Below are 17,262 nucleotides of genomic sequence, written 5' to 3'. Positions count from 1 at the left end.
TGGCATGCGTGCGGCCCAGGTTCAATCCTCAGCACCACATACAAACAAAGATGTTGTGTCCGCCGATAACTAAAAAATAAAATTTTTTTTTTTTTTTAAAGAGAGAGTGAGAGAGGAGAGAGAGAGAGAGAGAGAATTTTTAATATTTATTTTTTAGTTCTCGGCGGACACAACATCTTTGTTGGTATGTGGTGCTGAGGATCGAACCCGGGCCGCACGCATGCCAGGCGAGCGCGCTACCGCTTGAGCCACATCCCCAGCCCAAAAAATAAAATATTAAAAAAAAAAAAAAAGAAAATGATGGGTCCCAAATTTTTAATTTATTTCCCTTAGAGTTACCCAAGGAAGGAGAAATGGCATCAGTAGAAGAACAGCCACCAACTAAAGCATTGGAAATAATAATAGGACAGAAGACTACAGAAATGGCACCGTCTGGAGAAAAAGTGGTAGCCCTGCTCAAGGAAATGGCACCTGCCACAGAAACAAAGGTGGAATTGACTAAAGATATGGAACAACCCACCAAATCAGATGTGACACTGCCCAAGGACTTGCAGTCATCCATTGAATCAGATATGTCTCTGGTCAAGGACATGGTCCTACCTATAGAAAAAGAAGTGGTCCCAGTTAAGGATGTCATATCACCCGCAAAAACAGATGTGTCTTTGACTAAAGATATGGTGCTGCCCACAGAAAGAGAGGTGGCTGCAGGCAACGATGTGACACTATTTGAAGAAACAGAGAGAGTACCACCTGTAAAAATGGATTTATTTTCACATGAGGGCATGGCATCACCCAAAGAAACAGAGTCAATCTCAGGCAAGGGTATGGTATCATTTTCAGAAATGGAGGTGGCACTAGCTGTGGACACTATATCATCCACAGAAAAATCCTCAGCTGAGGAGATGGTCTTGTTATCAGAAAAAGAGGTAGCTGTGCCAAGGGACATGACACTGCCTTCAGAAGCAACAGTAGTCTTCACGAAGGATGCAGTAGAAACAGAAGGGCCCGCAGACAAGGACATTACTCCACCTCCAGTAACAGAAATGACCATGGGTAAGGAAGTGGCTCTGTCCCCAGAATCAAAGGTATGCCTTGTCAAGGATGTGGCTCCACTCCCAGAAACAGAAGTAACCCTGGTCAAGAATATGGGTACACCCTCTGAAACAAAGTTGGCCCTGGGTAAGGATGTGGCTGTGTCTCCAGAAGTAGAGGTGGCTCAGGTCAAGGATATGACTCCACTCCCAGAAAAAGAAGTAACCTTGATCAAGGATATGCTGCTGCCTCCAGAAACAGATGTGGCCCTGGCTAAGGATGTGGCTCTGTCCCCTGGAACAGAGATGACCCTGGCCAACAGTGTGACTCCAGCCAAGGATGTTGCACCACCCTCAGGAACAGAGGTGGCATCGGTTCTAGTTAAAGACATGGAAATTGCCCAGACTCAGGAAGGAATAAGTGAAAATTCCCAGATACAGTCTCTCCAAAAAGAGGGGCAGTTAGCTGCACCTGCTTTCATGATTTCACCAGGTATGAGCTTTGTTTCCTCTCAGTATTTCTGTTTACCAAGGTATAGTTTCAAGTGGACACTATATCATCCACAGAAAAATACTCTCTTACCCACATGTGATCTTTACTATTATCTTCCAGAAGACTAAGGGACAGGCATCATGCCAGTTAAAATAAATAGTCTCACTGTGCCTTGCAAATCTATTCATATTCCTACTCTCCTAGACAGCTCTTTCTTACCTTTACCCTCCTCCAACCTCCAATACCTTATCAATCTGCTGATCTTCCTATTTTCCAGATAATTGCAATAAAATAAAACACCCACAATCGTCTGTTAGCTCATCTACACAGTTTGTATCTGTCTCCATACTCTGACTTCTCTCCTGTTTTTTTTTTTATTTCATATGTATACATATATTTAAGTTGTTCATGGACCTTTATTTATATGTGGTGCTGAGAATCAAACCCAGTGCCTCACTCATGCCAGGCAAATGCTCTACCACTGAGCCACAATTCCAGTCCCTGTTGTTTTTTTTTTTAATTTATTTTTTAGTTGTAGGTGGATACAATACCTTTATTTTATTTATTTTCATGTGGCGCTGAAGAGCAAATCCAGGGCCTTGCACATGAGAGGCAAGTACTCTACCACTGAGCCACAACACCAACCCCCTCTCCTATTTTTATAACTGTTCCTGCTCCTAATTAAGGCCAACCTCTCCTCATTTTGTAATAGGTCCCATTTCTCTTTTTCAAGTCAAGTATATTGCCCCAGCCATTAGTTTGTTTTCTGCCATTTCACTGAATTATTCCCAACTTAAAAGAGTTTGTCATTTTTCCCATCTTGAAAGATAGAAACAGAAACTCTCCTGACTACTTCTTAATGTGCTCTTCATCTCTGCTGCCTCTTGTAGGAGAATTCCTCAAAAATGATTGCCACCTTTAATTTCTCATGGGTGGAAAAATATCTGAAATAGTTACTCTCTTACCCACATGTGATCTGTACTATTACCTTTAGAACCAGTCATAGCCTTGGGCCAAAAGGACAACTTGCCAGATTCTGTGTTAGAGAAATTAGAACAGAAGAAACCATTCAGCAGTCAGCCTTCTGAACTTTCTTCAGAGACCTCAGGTAAGTGGAGAAAACCAAATGGACTCTCAAAACAGCTTAAACTAGGAGCGACTGAAGTGATGTTGGTAGACATTGTCCCTACTTTCCTGGTTGTGTTGTTATTAGCAGTATAGTTTATGAGGTCAGTTTCCTTTCTTCAATGGATTTCATTTTGTTTAGGCAGAAGGTCAACTTGTTAAATATTTAAAATCACCGCTATATCAACTCAGGACACTAAATTTTGGTCTATTTTATCTGTTGACTCTCCTTAGTAGTCTTAGGTATGTTATTTGCCTATATCTGTTTGTTCAACTATTAAGTTCTATAAAGTCTTGCTAGTTACAGTGTGTTCCATGGCTCAATAGCATTTGCACTGTGACTGAACATCTTAGAAATGTGGAATCTTGGACTCTTTCTCAGACTTATAGAATTATAATCTGAATTTTAACAGCAACCCCAAGTAATTTTCACATGTATTAAACTTTGAGGGATACTGCTCTAAGATACTGTAAAACTTTTAAGTTTGCTCAGTCAGTGATTTCTAAGATTACATGTTTTTGTTGATAAGCCAGGAACACGTGCATATGATTGTCAACTTGATGATTCTCTGTATACTTTTCTGTTGCTATGATAGGAATGTGAGCTCCTTGAGGGCAGTGCTCGGACTTAATTCATTTAGAGTCCCTAGAGTTTACACACTGTCTAGCAGCAAGTTGGAGCTAAATAAATGAATTTTAAATGTTGTTTTACTGACTGAGAATGTCAGTACTAAGATTTAAGTAAGTGCTAATTGTATACAAGATAGACCATCCTAAGGCACATAGATATCCATCCTCGTTCTCACTGATCTTCCTGTTTTCCAAATAATTGAAGCACCTAGAGTTATTATTATATTGTAACCTGAATAGAAAGAGAAGTTCCCAGGCATGAACTCTAAAACAAAGACTTACATAATAATTGAAGAAAATAGTGTAAGTGATGGCATCAAGTTGCTGCTGATTAATTCCTAAATTAAGTGTAATAAAAACTGTGAGGTGCTAGGGCTCACAATTTTTTGAGAAAACCTAAAATTAACCTAGATATTAAGGATTTAGAGGACATTGGAAGGATGAGGACAAAAACAAAAGGTGCTAGTTAAGTATTTTGAAATCATTTTATTGGGTCATACTTGACAGGAACCATTGAAGACTGCCTTTAGTGATTTTCTTTCCAGGAATTTGGATCCAAATTGTGTTACTTCATGAAACTTTTCCAAGGGTGCTTGTCCTAACTGTTGAAATTCTTGTCAGCTTACAATCATTATGCATATTTCTTTGTCTTTTGGGAAGTACATTTAAGAACAGAACATTGAAATCTAACACATTTGTCTTTCAAAGTAGGATGTTCTGGTTCTGGAATGATAAGAATTTTTCTCTGGCCAAAATACTATTTAGTCTTTTTTTTAAATTTTAAACAGCATAAATCTGGCCTTCTGGGTCTGTTTCCCAGAATCAGTCTAGTTCATTGGATACACATAAGTATAATATTGGTGACAGACTCTTAGAATTATAAATTCTGTCCCAAATCATGAATAAGTATTCATTCAATTAGTAAACATCACCAAAAAAGAAATAAGTACAATTTCTTATCTTGTTTAGAATTGAGATTTGTGTACCTATTAATAATTACAAGGAGAAATAAATCAGATGAGATTTATAAGTAGTGAATGAGTTTATTACAGAGTTTAGAAAGTCTGAAATATTTTGCTGGGCACAGTGATGCACACCTATAATTCTAGTGGCGGGGGAGGCTGAGTTAGGAGGAGTTCAAAGCCAGCCTCAGCAAAGGTGAAGTGCTTAGCAACTCAGTGAGACCCTGTCTCTAAATAAAATATAAAATAGGGCTAGGGATGTGGCTCAGTGGTCGAGTGTCCCTGAGTTCAATCCCTGGTAACAAAAAAGAAAAAAGAAAAGTTTGAAATATTTTGTAAATGTGTTTGAAAAAAAATTCTTACCTGAAATGGTAATCCCAATTAAGAATAAGAAATGTTTGGGAATAAATGGTTTTCCTAAAGAAATTAGTATATGGATTGGTGGAAACAGACAGCTTAAATGAGTCACTAAATAAGCTCTTGTTTTTTGTTTTTTTTTTTAAGAAAGAATAACAAGAAGCTTGTTATTTAGAATTTTAGCCAACTTCATGTATTGCAGGTGCCCCTCCCTCACAAGGCACACAAGGTTGCAGATCCAGTGACTGCAGGTCAGCCCAGCCCAAGCCTACCAGGGCCCCTCCTGAGCTGCTGAAAGTCTTGACTCCACAGAAGACTCTTGATCCCAGGCTAGGCCCTTTCCCTTTGTGTGAGTCGGGTTGGGTCTCTGGTTCATCTTCCTGTGGTTATCCTGGGAACCAAAGGAAAAGTATTCATGCTGACTTCCTTGAACCCCAGAGGGATCTCGGCAGGGAGGCCTGGGATATAGAAAGCATGCCAATGGCGATGAAGAAAAAAAAGAAGAAACCAAAGCAAAAGAGATATTCTCAACCCCGGGCTGGGGGATCTTGGAATGATGACAGTGCAGAAGGGCATAACAGTTATACCCATAAATCAGGTGTCCTCCCTAGTCAGTCCACTGCTGTGAACATAGAATATGGACTTGTATCCAGAGAGAATCTGAAAAGAGGAGATGGAGGTGACTCTAGAGCAACCAAACTAGAAGGTGAAAACTTTATTTCAGAGAGTCTCAGAGTTACTTTGTGTCCAGAAGAATCTCCAAAAACTGCAGAAAATTCTCAGTCCAAGCTGAGAGTAGAGGAACTTGGCAGAGGAAACAAATCAGTGCCACATAACCAAGATAAGAAATTGTTGCAGCCGGATGAATACAAACCACAACCTGCATCCCTCCTGAAGACCCCTGTGGATAAAGGCCAGATAGTGGGCCTTCCTAACTTGACAGGATCCCTGACAGAAATTTCTGAAAATAAAGCTGAAACTCTTTTGGAGATCAGCTCCAAAGAGGCTTGCTCTCCTATCTTGAACCAAGAGGTTGTGGGTGGAGTTTCAAAACCTAGAGCAGCAAAAGAATTGCCTAATTTGATAACAACTTTGATAGCAAGTAATCCATTAGAAGATAGTCTCAAAGAAGAGAATGATGAAAGTAAAATGTCTAAACTACAGAATGTCAACCAGAAAGTGTTTCTTAAAGGATCTGTAGAAGTTAAAGAACTAGAAAGGGAAGCATTTCCCAAGCAAAGAGAGGAAATCAACATCTTGGCTTCTGAGCAGTTGCAGGGCCAAGTGTCAGTTCAGGCTCCTGGGCTAGGGAATGATCCGTTTAAGAGAATGACAGGTGATGGCAAAAACAGGAAGGGAAGGGGAAGTTCTGGGAAAGTGAGAATGAATTCTGGGAAGCCAAGAATTAAATCTGACCTGCTATATGTTGTAGACAGTGAGAATGATGGAAGGGCTGTTCTTGGGTTAAGTGAACCAATTCTTAAAACCAAAAGAGTGACTACTGAGGATAAGAGAGATGAGCTGGGCTTAGATTCTTCAAAGCAACCAGGAACCATGATTGATTTTACTGAGGCAGTAGTGATGAGAGAGCCTAAGGAGATAATAGACCCTAGCGTGGAAAGCACTTTACAGGCATGGATTCCTTTGGAAAATAGATCAACCTTGACTCGGACTTCTGATGCTAGGTCAGAAAGAGGAGCCTTAGTCAAAAATACAGGTGTCAGTAACCAGAGCAAGGAAGGAAGTTGTCCTTGGATGGGTCATCAGTCAACTCCTTGGTTTTCTGAAAAGACTAAAAAGAGAAGTAATGAAGGCAGAAACAAAAAGTCTAAAATTAATTATCCCATAGAACCTACTAGAATGGATGACAAGGAGGAAATTCCTAATCTACCTTTTGTAGGGAAGGATGGAGAAGTATCTGATAGCATTCCCTATAAAAACAGGGAATTAGGACACACTTCCCCCCAAATACTTGATTCTTTATTCTTTCATGTATCAGGTACACACACAGTGGAAGCACTTGACAAAAAAGGTAAAAATGTTGAGGTTAATTCTGCTGAGCTTGAGGCCCCTGAGGGCAACAAAACAAATACAGCCAAGGATTCTGCTATTATTGAACCAGCTGCCAAGGTGACAGATGTGAGCTGCCAAGACCAAATTCAGGAGACAGGATTTGCTCCCTCAATAGCATCTGAAGAGAACAAGACAGATGCAACCAAGGGACACACAGCAGTGGCTGACAAACCAAATAAAAGGAGTAGTGATGAAAAAAGCAAAAAAGTTAAAAATAGTTTTCCCAAGAAGCACATTCTGGAGAATAAGTTAGATGCAACAAAAATACATGTTCCCATGGAAACCACAGGGGACCATAGAATTGAAGGAATGGGCTATGTGGACGAAAATAGAAATATTACATTTACCTGTCCCAGAACACTGTCAGGGCTCATGAATAAGTCAGCTCCTATAGAGGCTGTAGAATCAGCAGCCTGTGAAAAACTGCCCACTACTCCTCCTCAAGTAGTAAAGAAAAATGATTCCTTACCAGACACCTTGGCAAAAAATGGGGAAGAGAGAGCCCCAGTTCAGCTTTCTAAATTATTAGTGGAAAATAACTGCAACAAAGATGGGGTCCCAGGGCCAGAAAGACCCAAGACTCCCTCTGTTGTTATGCCATCTGCCAGCACAGAAGGAATTGCCCTGCCTTTTACAGCAGCCATAGAAACAGTGAATAGTCAGGAAGATGGCTGTCTTAAGAATCAAAGTGAGTTTGCTGTTCCCATGAAAAATGAAGCAGGGGTAGATGAAGGGCATGTGGTAGGAGAATCTGAGTTGCCACTCTGTGGTGAATCTATCTGTTCAGTAGAGCAAATCCCAGGGCCAGAAAAAGGGCACCTTCTTCCTAAAGTTCCCACAGATGACCAGGGCTTGCCAGGAGAGAACAGAGTCCTAGAAGCATGTGGAGATAGGGGTGATTTCCAAACATCTTCAGTGAACACAGAGGAGGAGACTGAGAAAGGTTCTACTTCTGCTCCAATTTCTGACTTATTGGGAGACAAAGCACAAAAGATCAGTTACCACGAGGACCAAGATACTAAAGATAGAGATTCTAAGGGCCCAGATTATTTGAATAAGGAGGTTGATATGACTCCCTTGCCTCCAAAAAGTGAAAAGGATAAATTTAAAGAAATTATACTGGCTTCTGATGTCACAAAATTACAATGTGTTTCCCCACCAACACCAGAACTCCAGTCCAGTTTCTCATGTGGCAAAGTTGAAGTTCCTCTTTCAGGGGTGGTAGATAAGTTAGAAATGGCTGCTTCCAAGGATCTTCAACTCCCAGAACTCAAAGATAACATCAAGAAAGAGCCTCAGAAAATGACAGAAAAATCGGAATCAAAGGTACTGGGAGAAGGAAAGAAGGAAGATAAAAGCAGAATAATAGAACCAATGAAAGGCTACATGAGACCTACCAAGTCCCGAGGACTTACTCCTTTTATGTCAAAATCTACAACCCAGGAACGAGAGAGATCCAAGCACCTGAAGTCCAGTGGTATGAACCTGTCATGACAAAATGTGTGCGCTTGTGGCTTTTGAGTCTGCATCAAAAAGGCAAAAAACTTGTGCCTTCGTTCCATCCAGACTCTACTCATCCTTGTTAATCTTAGTTTGTTGGCATGAAAACCTATAACTGCTACTTACATGTTTTCTGCAGCCAAGGCATGCCCTGTGTCCAGCTTGAGGAGGCTGTGGTCTCATTTGCATGCCTTTTTACCTGGCCCTGAACCTTGAATTTTAGGGGAAGTTGAAAAGAAAGTCTTTTGCCATCCACCACTATTAATTAAAAAAAAAATTGTGTCTCCTATGTGTAATGTTTACAGCCAATTTTTTTAAGCATTGTTTGTTATAAGGATTAATAGGAGGAAAAAAATGCTTCATGTTTAGTGGAGTACATGAGATTTTTTTCCCCCCTAGTAAATATGTAGCTTGTACTAGTGGGACTAAATATCTAAATTGCTTATACATCAAATGAAAATGATTTGCTCTCTTCTGGGGAAATGGTAGCCTCAGACTAGTACTGGTGGGCATAGTCTTTATTTTTATTTATAATAGTGGGAAATGATCTCTAGATACAGCCACATTCTTTGACCAGTTTGCTGCTTACAGCCATTAGCAGACAGTTAATGGGTTAGATTTGGGGCATAGTCTGTGTCTATGAAACATAGTTCATAAAACTTGCCTATTCTGGATTCCTCATAATGTTTTCCCTTTTGGATCTAATTAATCAAGCAGTTAGAATGAGATTAAGATGATTTATATAAGATTTAGGAATATTAGTCTTTTTCCCCTCTTGAAAAGTATGCACTTAATATATAAACTTCCCTGAAATTAACCTTGAAAATGTGTTTCCTTGCCTTTGAGGTTTTTTGCAGCCCACAAATGATGTTCTTTATAAATTGCTCTTTCTCAGCTTGCATGATAGAGATACTAACCAGAAATTGAAACAAAAACAAAAACTTACCAGTTATCCTTAGTCAAGCAGCCTGTCAGGCTTTTGCAGAGACTTCATCTTGGGGTTATATTCTGCATGGTATGGACCTATTCTTTTGTGTAAAGCTTGTGCTATGCATGGATTTGTATCCAGTAAGGAATACTTGCTATATAAGTAAAGAATGCTAAATGTTATTATTTGTGTACAATATACTCATTTTTTTCCTGCTTTAATTTCCTTCTACCAGCCACCCTTTTACCAAGGCAAAGTGAATACAGTAGCATGTACAGGATATCCCATCATTCTATGCATTTCTTTAGTTTTGGCTTCTAGGCCACACTTCTTTAGTTTTAGCAGTGATCCAAAGGGTAATGTGTAAATTTTGTGGAAATCTAGCCAATATTTCCAAAGATATGCTTAGTATGCTAAAGAAATACTTTTTCCATGGTATTTCCAAAGAAGTGCAGAAAAGGGATTTGTTGTTCTTGGGAAGCGACAGCTGCCACAGAGCTTTTGAGTCCCTGCCCTGGTGAGGCCAAGCTCAGAGTCTGTGTGTTAGGAGTGTCCTTGAAGAGTGGCTGAGAGGAGTGTAATGGATTTTAGATTTAAAAATGTATTGTTTCTTCTCTGAATTCTACTCTACCTTTTCCCTTAGGGTAAACTCTGTACTTAGTTTAAAAAAAAAAAAGTTTTACTGATTTTTTTGAGTAGGTTAACACATTTACATGGTATAAAGGAATTTGCAGTAAAATGTAAGTCAGCCTCCCTCCGTTAACCCCTTCTAGTTTTCCCTCTTGTGCTATGCATAGATTTGTGTCCAGTAAGGAATACTTTTTATATAAGTATTTTGCTGTATAAGGCAACCAATTTTAATTGTATTGCACACATCCTTCCAGACCATTTATACTTAAAGTACATATTTCCTGGTTTTATATATGAGACATGCTGATGTATGCCCTGCTTTTTATCTTATTTATTTTCCTTTTGAGGTAGTAAGGAATGAACCCAGGACCACTCTGCCACTGAGCTACACCCCAACCCTTTTTATTTTTTATTTTCACCTTTGTTGTTGTTGTTTTGTTTTGAGGTGCTGGGGATTGAACCCAGGGCCTTGTGCATGTGAGGCAAGTACTCTACCAACTGAGCTATGTCCCCAGCCCTTTATTTTTTATTTTGAGATAGGGTCTCACTAAGTTGCTGAGGCTGGCCTTGAACTCGAGATCCTCCTGCCTCAGCCTCCTAAGTCTCTGGGATTACAGGTGTGTGCTGCCACACCTGGCTTGGTCTTGCCTTTTAAATTTAACAATTTTAAAAGAGATCCTTACAAATAAGAACAGAGAAATCAATCTCATTCCTTTTGTTTACAAAATGTCGTACTCCTGGGGCTGGGAGTGCAGCTCAATGGTAGAACACTTGCCTCACATGTGGGAAGCACTGGGTTCGGTCCTTAGCACCATATAAAAATAAAATAAAGGTATTGTGTCCATCTACAACTAAAAAAAATTTAAAAGAATTTTTTAAAAAAGTCATATTCCTGCAAGTACTTCTGTCTGATTAAAAAGGACTCTAGGGCTGGGGCTGTAGCTCAGCGGCAAAGTACTTGCCTAGCACATGTGAGGCACTGGGTTCGATCCTAAGCACCACATAAAAATAACAAACAAAAAAAGGGACTCCAGAGTTAGCTCTGGTTTGAAGAAGGTGTATTTATGATTTTGAAAGGTATTGCCAAATTGTTCAGCATAGGGCCACAGAGGTGTACCAGAGTTACAATCTACTATCAGCACAGATGAAGACCTATTCCCCTGTACTTTCTCCACTAATGCAACTTCTGGTTATTGTACATAGTGATATAACAGGCAAAAAAATTATTTTTCAAGATAGGTTTATTTCATGATTATTTAATGACTACTTTGTGTATCATCAATAATATTTATAAAATTCATCTCCATTCTGAATTTATAAAAAATATTTTCTATTTTTAACAACACCTTTTTAAGTCTGACAGCATTCTAAAATTCGCTTATTTCTGGGTTGTTGTTTTCATTTATTTTTATACAATGTGACGTAGGGTTACTTGGGCATCTCATTATAATTTGAGAACAGCTTGGTGCATTTCTGGACTTCTGTCACCCCCTAACCATTGATCTTTTCTCTATTCAAACTTCAGTAACAACCTGGCTTAATATATTTTAATAGTAGTAGGGCAAGCACTACTTGCCCTTTTGCTCTTTTTTCAGAGTTGTCCTATTATTATTATTATATATAAATCTGAAAATTGGCTTGTATAATTTTGTAAAAGAAGAAAAATCTATTGTGTTTTTTCTTAGAGCCAATGATTTATCTAGATTATTCTTATGGGAATCAATATTTTGTATGTTGAGTTATTTTATTCAACAGTATAACATATCTTATTGTCAGGTGTTGGTTTATCACTATTGTATGACTATCTTGTTCATAAAGATTTTGTATGGGCTGGAGATGTGGCTCAAGCGGTAGCGCACTTGCCTGGCGTGTGTGCGGCCTGGGTTTGATCCTCAGCACCACATACCAACAAAAGATGTTGTGCCCCCGAAAACCATAAAATAAATATTAAAATTCTCTCTCTCTCTTTCTCTCTCTCTCACTCTCTCTTTAAAAAAAAAAAAGATTTTGTATATTTCTGGCAAAACTTATTCCAGCATATCCAGGAACCAGGCAAATGTGCAGGTGCATAGCTTCAGGCGAGCCTGGGGTTCTGGGGTTCGCACTGGTATGTTGGGGAATACACAGTTTCTGGTAGGAATCTAAACAGGGTGTCCCATTATGCCCATCCACTTGTGGTTCATATAGGCTCTGATATTTTATCCATGACTGGTACTAGATTTGGCTTATTAAATTTTATCTTTGTTCCTTACTTTGAATTATTCATTAACTGTCCTACCCCCACCCAGATTACTACTGATTCTCATGTTATCTTGTCCTCATTTGTCCTGTGGTCAGATGTTTTTCAACATTTTTTTCAGTAAAGATATTAGTGGAATAGCAATTGCAATTATTCATTCTTTCTGTCTCTCTCTCTCTCTCTCCCTCCCTTTCTCTCTCTCTCTCTCTCTCTCCCTCTCTCTCTCCCTCTCCCTCTCCTCATCCTCCTCTCACCCTCTATCTAATACACACACACACACACACACACACACTACAGTATTGTGAAAAATTCCATTTTAGGGTGAGAAAATGGAGGCTCTCAAGATTAAGGTCATATAGATAGTAAAGTGGCAGAGCTAGAATTGGAATCCAAGTCTTGTTGACTCATTAAAGTTAATGCTATCTACATTCTTGCCTCAGAGGAACCTTCCAGAAGTTTTTAGGCACTGTCAAAGTAAAAGATGAAGGTTGCTAATTAGTAATTATATGTATTTTTTAAACAGTATTTAAAACAGTTGCTAAACTCATTTCTAGCTGGAAAAATAGACACATGAGGACATAAATTGTGAATCAGAAATTAATTTTGGATGAGAATCTAGGTCTTTTAACTCCACACTAATGTATTATTCTCCACACAAAATCTGTGTTTGATTTATTCATGTGTTGTTCTTCATACCCAGCATAGAGCTTTACATATACATGATGCTTGAAGACATTCTTTGAATTATAAATGATTTTGCTGATTTTATCCTGTTTGGAGATAGGAAAATTAAATAAATTGCTCAAGTCTCTTCCATCTTACTGTTTTCTCTCCTGTAACTTTTTTTTTCCCCCATGCTACTCTCAAGTTCAGGGAAACTTGAAACTTTCATAACATCTTAAGCATGTTATTCTAGCCAGGAAGTCTGGGCTCAACTTGTCAGAAATGAACTTCTTATGGGACTGTTTTTTTGTGAAGGGAAGCAGGGAAGCACAAGTTTGAAAGGATGTTCCATATGATTCTGGTACCCCCTTTAGTTGTTCCCTGGAAACCAAGTAGAGCTGTGAATGACAGTGCACATGGGGTGTTGTTACTGCAAATGACACAATTAGGGATTCCTATAGATAGGCTTTGCCTTTGCCATGCTAAACCCTGGTCTCTTTTTTTAATCTAGTTTCATTTATTTTTCTTCAGTTTGCTTGAGCTCTTCAACTGTCTCCTAGCAGCTGGGAATGTCAGTTTATGGTAGAAAATTTTCTTACTGTGAAACTTGAAGTAATTTATAAACCCAGAATCTTAACAGTTTCAAGGCCCTTCTACATAAATAAAATATGCTCAGCAGATGAAAAAAATCATTTGTAATCTTAGAACCTGCTACTATTTTACAACCACAGGAGTACCTATTTGATAATGTCTTAACTGGAGTGCCATCACTTAAGTGCCTTTTCTCATTGCTTCCCCCCACTTGCCCTCTCTTTCTCTGGCCTTTTTCTTACTAGCATCTTAATGAAGTTTATTAGGATTCTAAATGTCACATAGTTAAAAATAGCTACCATTTAGTGAAACTTAACCATGTGCCCATTCTAAACTCTTAACTTCAAACAATTCTACGTAGTCAGTGCTACTATTACCTTGTTTGAGAGATAGCATATAATTTTTGTAATATTAATTCAAACTTTTGGTTATCCTGCTTTTATCTTCTGTCTGTTTTTGGAGGGTGCTGGGTATTGAACCGGAGTTTCATGTGTGCTAAGTATGTGTTCTACCTCTGAGCTGCTCTCTTACTTTTTTTTTTTTTTAAGTGCCAAGGATCAAACCATGTGCCTTTAATATAGTAGTCAAAAACTGTACCACAGATCTATACCCCCTGCCACCTAATATCCTACTTTTAAAAGGAAATTTTTTTCCTTTACATTCTTTCACTTCTCACTTTTTCCCTCTGACTGACAGTAGCATTAGGGGATTCGGAAAAAGAATGATAAACAACTTGGCTTCTGAATTTCAGTATTATAAATATGTTAACTTCTTGAAAATATGAAGGGGAACAGTTAAGGTAACTTTCATTATTTTTACCTGTGACACATTAACTAAAGCGGGTCATCTCATCTGTGAACAGATTGAAACTGTTTGTCTTTAAAGTGGTTGGTAATTTTTGTAAGTTTAGACAAAATTTAACTGTATAAAGCTTGCTTATTCTACAAATATGAGCATGCAACATGATTTGGACTTTTTGGTATTTAGTTAATTCTTTCATTTAATAGATAACAAGTGAGGTTTTTCCTACACTGTAAAAGTAGATAATGAAACACATTGTGTACTCTGATGATTCCAAAGAGGGCAGATAAACAGATGATATTACTCCAGTGAGAGAAGTTTGCTTTAGTAAGAGCATAGAAGCACAAGCTATATGCCACAGGATTACAGAGCATACAGGGACTGAGCCCTAGTAGGAGAGCAAGACTCTGTGGGGTATGAATGGGTCTGAGTATGGCTAAGAGTTTGCTGAGCAAAATGGGATAAAGCATTCTAGGGGTTAGTTTGTGTAATTGCACAGTGACCTGCAGGTGCATGGAATATTTGAAGAATAGCAAACATTGTGGTCTGACTAGCACTTAAAGTTTTTTGGGGAAACAGGGACATCTGTGAAGCTTTTTGAGAGGAGATTAGAGAAAAGTAGATAATCTCCTAAATGATCCTGAGTGTCCTATGTGTGCCTCCAAAGGCAAAGGATCATAGATTTATGCTGATTGGGGGTAGGGATTATGTTTCTGTCTAGTCTTAGTTTGATGATTTTCTCTTCTTGTAGGGGGAGGCCATGGGAAAGTCAATACTATGCTTAAACGAACACAGGCCTGGAATTTCCGAAGTTGTACTTCTTGGAGAATTTTTCATTTATAACCATGATAACGTTTTGGGGTCATGTAAATCAAATTACTAGCTTCATTTTTTCATTCAATCTGCTTTCCAACTTTGAAAGTTAATCGGGAAAATCATGAGTTAAACGTTGTGCTAAGAGATGTTTCTAAAATTCAGTGGAATATGATTTTGAAATGGTTTTGCATATGTGTATATATGTATAACACAACCATCATTTGCTTCCAGGTAATAGATTTTATCTTCACAGCATTCAGTTTGGAAATTGTAATTAGTAAAGAGTATCATTTGTCACTGTAATTAGTAGAATTATCAACTTTCATTGTAATGATAATTTATTAGAATTATTTCCTAGAGACAATAACCCAGAACAGTTGGTCCATTTGGAAAGCAGTGTTGCCTTAGTAACTATAAGAAAGAATGCAGAGAAACCAGCCACCAGAGCATATAAAACCTAAGGCCCTGAACAGGTTAAATACTAGCTCCAGGCACAAGGCAAAACCCAGAAACATCTGCCAATACATGTGCTGGGATCAAGCCTTTGGAGGCTTGATGTGTCATTATATAAGAGTCTTAGAAACCATCTTCTGATCAGACACACAGAAATCCGTACCCTTTTATCAGACTTAGAATAAAATCTTTAACCCAAAGAATATTCAAAGTCATTACCTCTTGGGATGAATTGAAGACAACTTTATGGGAAAGATCTGGTCAAATGACATAGAGGCAATGTAAAAGAAATCCATCCATTTTTTGAGAGCCTGTTTACTCTGTGTCCAGCATTATGCTGGTCACATGCACATTTCTGTCTCATGGAATCTCCCAGTAAAGGCATATAAATAAAAGATTATCATGTATTTTCCAAGTCCTAGAAAGAGGTAGAGTTTTATGAAAATATAAAGGACTCACTTTGGGAGAGGAAGTCTGGGAGGCTCTACAAGGACATTTAAGCCAGTTCTGAATGAGTGGGAAGGAAGATAACCTAGAGAGGCAAGGAATTGCAGTGTCACGTGTAATTAGTAAAGAGTATCATTTAAGTTTAGAATTTATGTACTCATCTTTTTCCATGGGAAGCCTCACCCTTTTAAGACTTCATGTAAGTTCCTATTCACCAACTCAATGTAAAATCACAGTGGCTGGGTGGGTGAGTGTCCTGTGGGTGAGTGTGATTATGTCTGTGGTTCTAAATTGGTTTATGATACTGACTTGGCCATCTCCCTCCTTGCCCCCACACTAGGGATTGAATCCATGGGTGCTTAACCACTTGGTCACGTCCCCAACCCATTTTTTATTTATAACTTGAGGCGGGATCTCTAAATTGCTGATGCTGGTCTCTTTCCATCCTCCTGCCTCAGCCTTCCAAGTCACTGGGATTATAGGCTTGTACCACCACGCCTGGCTCATTTTGTTTTTGTTTTGTGGTACTGGGAATTGAGCCTAGTGCCTCACCCATGGTCAATAAGCACTCTTTCACTGATCTATATCCCCAGGCCTTTTAAATTTTTTTAAATTTTGAGATAGGGTCTCACTAAGTTGCTCAAACTGGACTCAAATTTGCCATCCTCCTGCCTGAGCCTCCCAAGTTTCTGGGATTGCAGGCATGTGCCGCTGTGCCCCCAGCTCCTTTGAAGTATTTTTCTTCATTGATCAAAAAAGAGACATTAACAAGGAGAATCTAATTAGAGATTTACCAACCCAGTGGTAGAGCATTTGCCTAGCATGTGCAGAGCCCTGGGTTCACTCTCCAGCATCAGAAAAAAAGTTATTTTTAGAATAAGGGAGAATTGGGTCTGGGGTTCTGGCTCAGTGGTAGAGAGCTTGCCTAGCTTATGTGAGGTACTGGCTTTGAGCCTCAGCACCACATAAAAAATAGACAAAAAAATTGGGGCTGGGGATGTGGCTCAAGCGGTAGAGCGCTCGTCTGACATGCGTGCGGCCCAGGTTCGATCCTCAGCACCACATACCAACAAAGATGTTGTGTCCGCCGAAAACTGAAAAATAAATATTAAAAAAATTCTCTCTCTCTCTCTCTCTCTCTCTCTCTCTCTGTAAAAAAAAATATTAAGAAAAAGGGAGAGTCATCCAGTAAATAAGATTATCTTTTTTCTCAGTGGTGTGGAAAGATTGGTAGTTGGAAACTAGGCATTTTCTATGAGGTTTTTCCATTAAATTTTTGATGTTTGATCTTGCACAAATCACTTTTTTCCCTGTGGACCCCAATTTGCTCCTGAGTAAAATGAAAAAATTGGGTTAGAGAAGCCCTTGCATTCTGATTTTGTCTTTTGCACATACCTAGTGTCCTTGAATACTGTTTTTTTGGAAAGGCCTTGAATGGGAGAACTGTTTCTTTCTTTAGGCAATTCCTCAGATTTTGAGATTTAGCTTTTTTTCTGCTTTTTTTCTGTTAGTGGCTAGAATCA

The 17,262-nt window shown here is 38.8% G+C and overlaps 1 protein-coding gene across 14 annotated transcripts in view; it reads left to right on the top strand.

Annotated features, from left to right (window-relative positions):
• Window positions 1–17,262, top strand: part of Map4 (microtubule associated protein 4) — a 168,424-nt gene that overhangs the window by 118,345 nt on the left and 32,817 nt on the right. For 8 of the 14 annotated variants that reach the window (XM_026389764.2, XM_026389765.2, XM_026389768.2 and 5 more), the window contains 3 exons: window positions 334–1,524; window positions 2,519–2,632; window positions 4,801–8,148. In XM_026389764.2, coding sequence (XP_026245549.2) covers window positions 334–1,524; window positions 2,519–2,632; window positions 4,801–8,148 — 4,653 coding nt within the window. The remainder of the gene's footprint in view (window positions 1–333; window positions 1,525–2,518; window positions 2,633–4,800; window positions 8,149–17,262) is intronic. The other 6 variants (XM_077796306.1, XM_077796305.1, XM_026389772.2 and 3 more) reach the window with 1 other exon arrangement.

Source organism: Urocitellus parryii, chromosome 3 (assembly GCF_045843805.1).
Source record: "Urocitellus parryii isolate mUroPar1 chromosome 3, mUroPar1.hap1, whole genome shotgun sequence".
Classification (NCBI taxonomy): domain Eukaryota; kingdom Metazoa; phylum Chordata; class Mammalia; order Rodentia; family Sciuridae; genus Urocitellus; species Urocitellus parryii.
The sequence above is the reverse complement of the archived record's forward strand: the minus strand, read 5'-3'. Positions and strand labels throughout refer to the sequence as shown.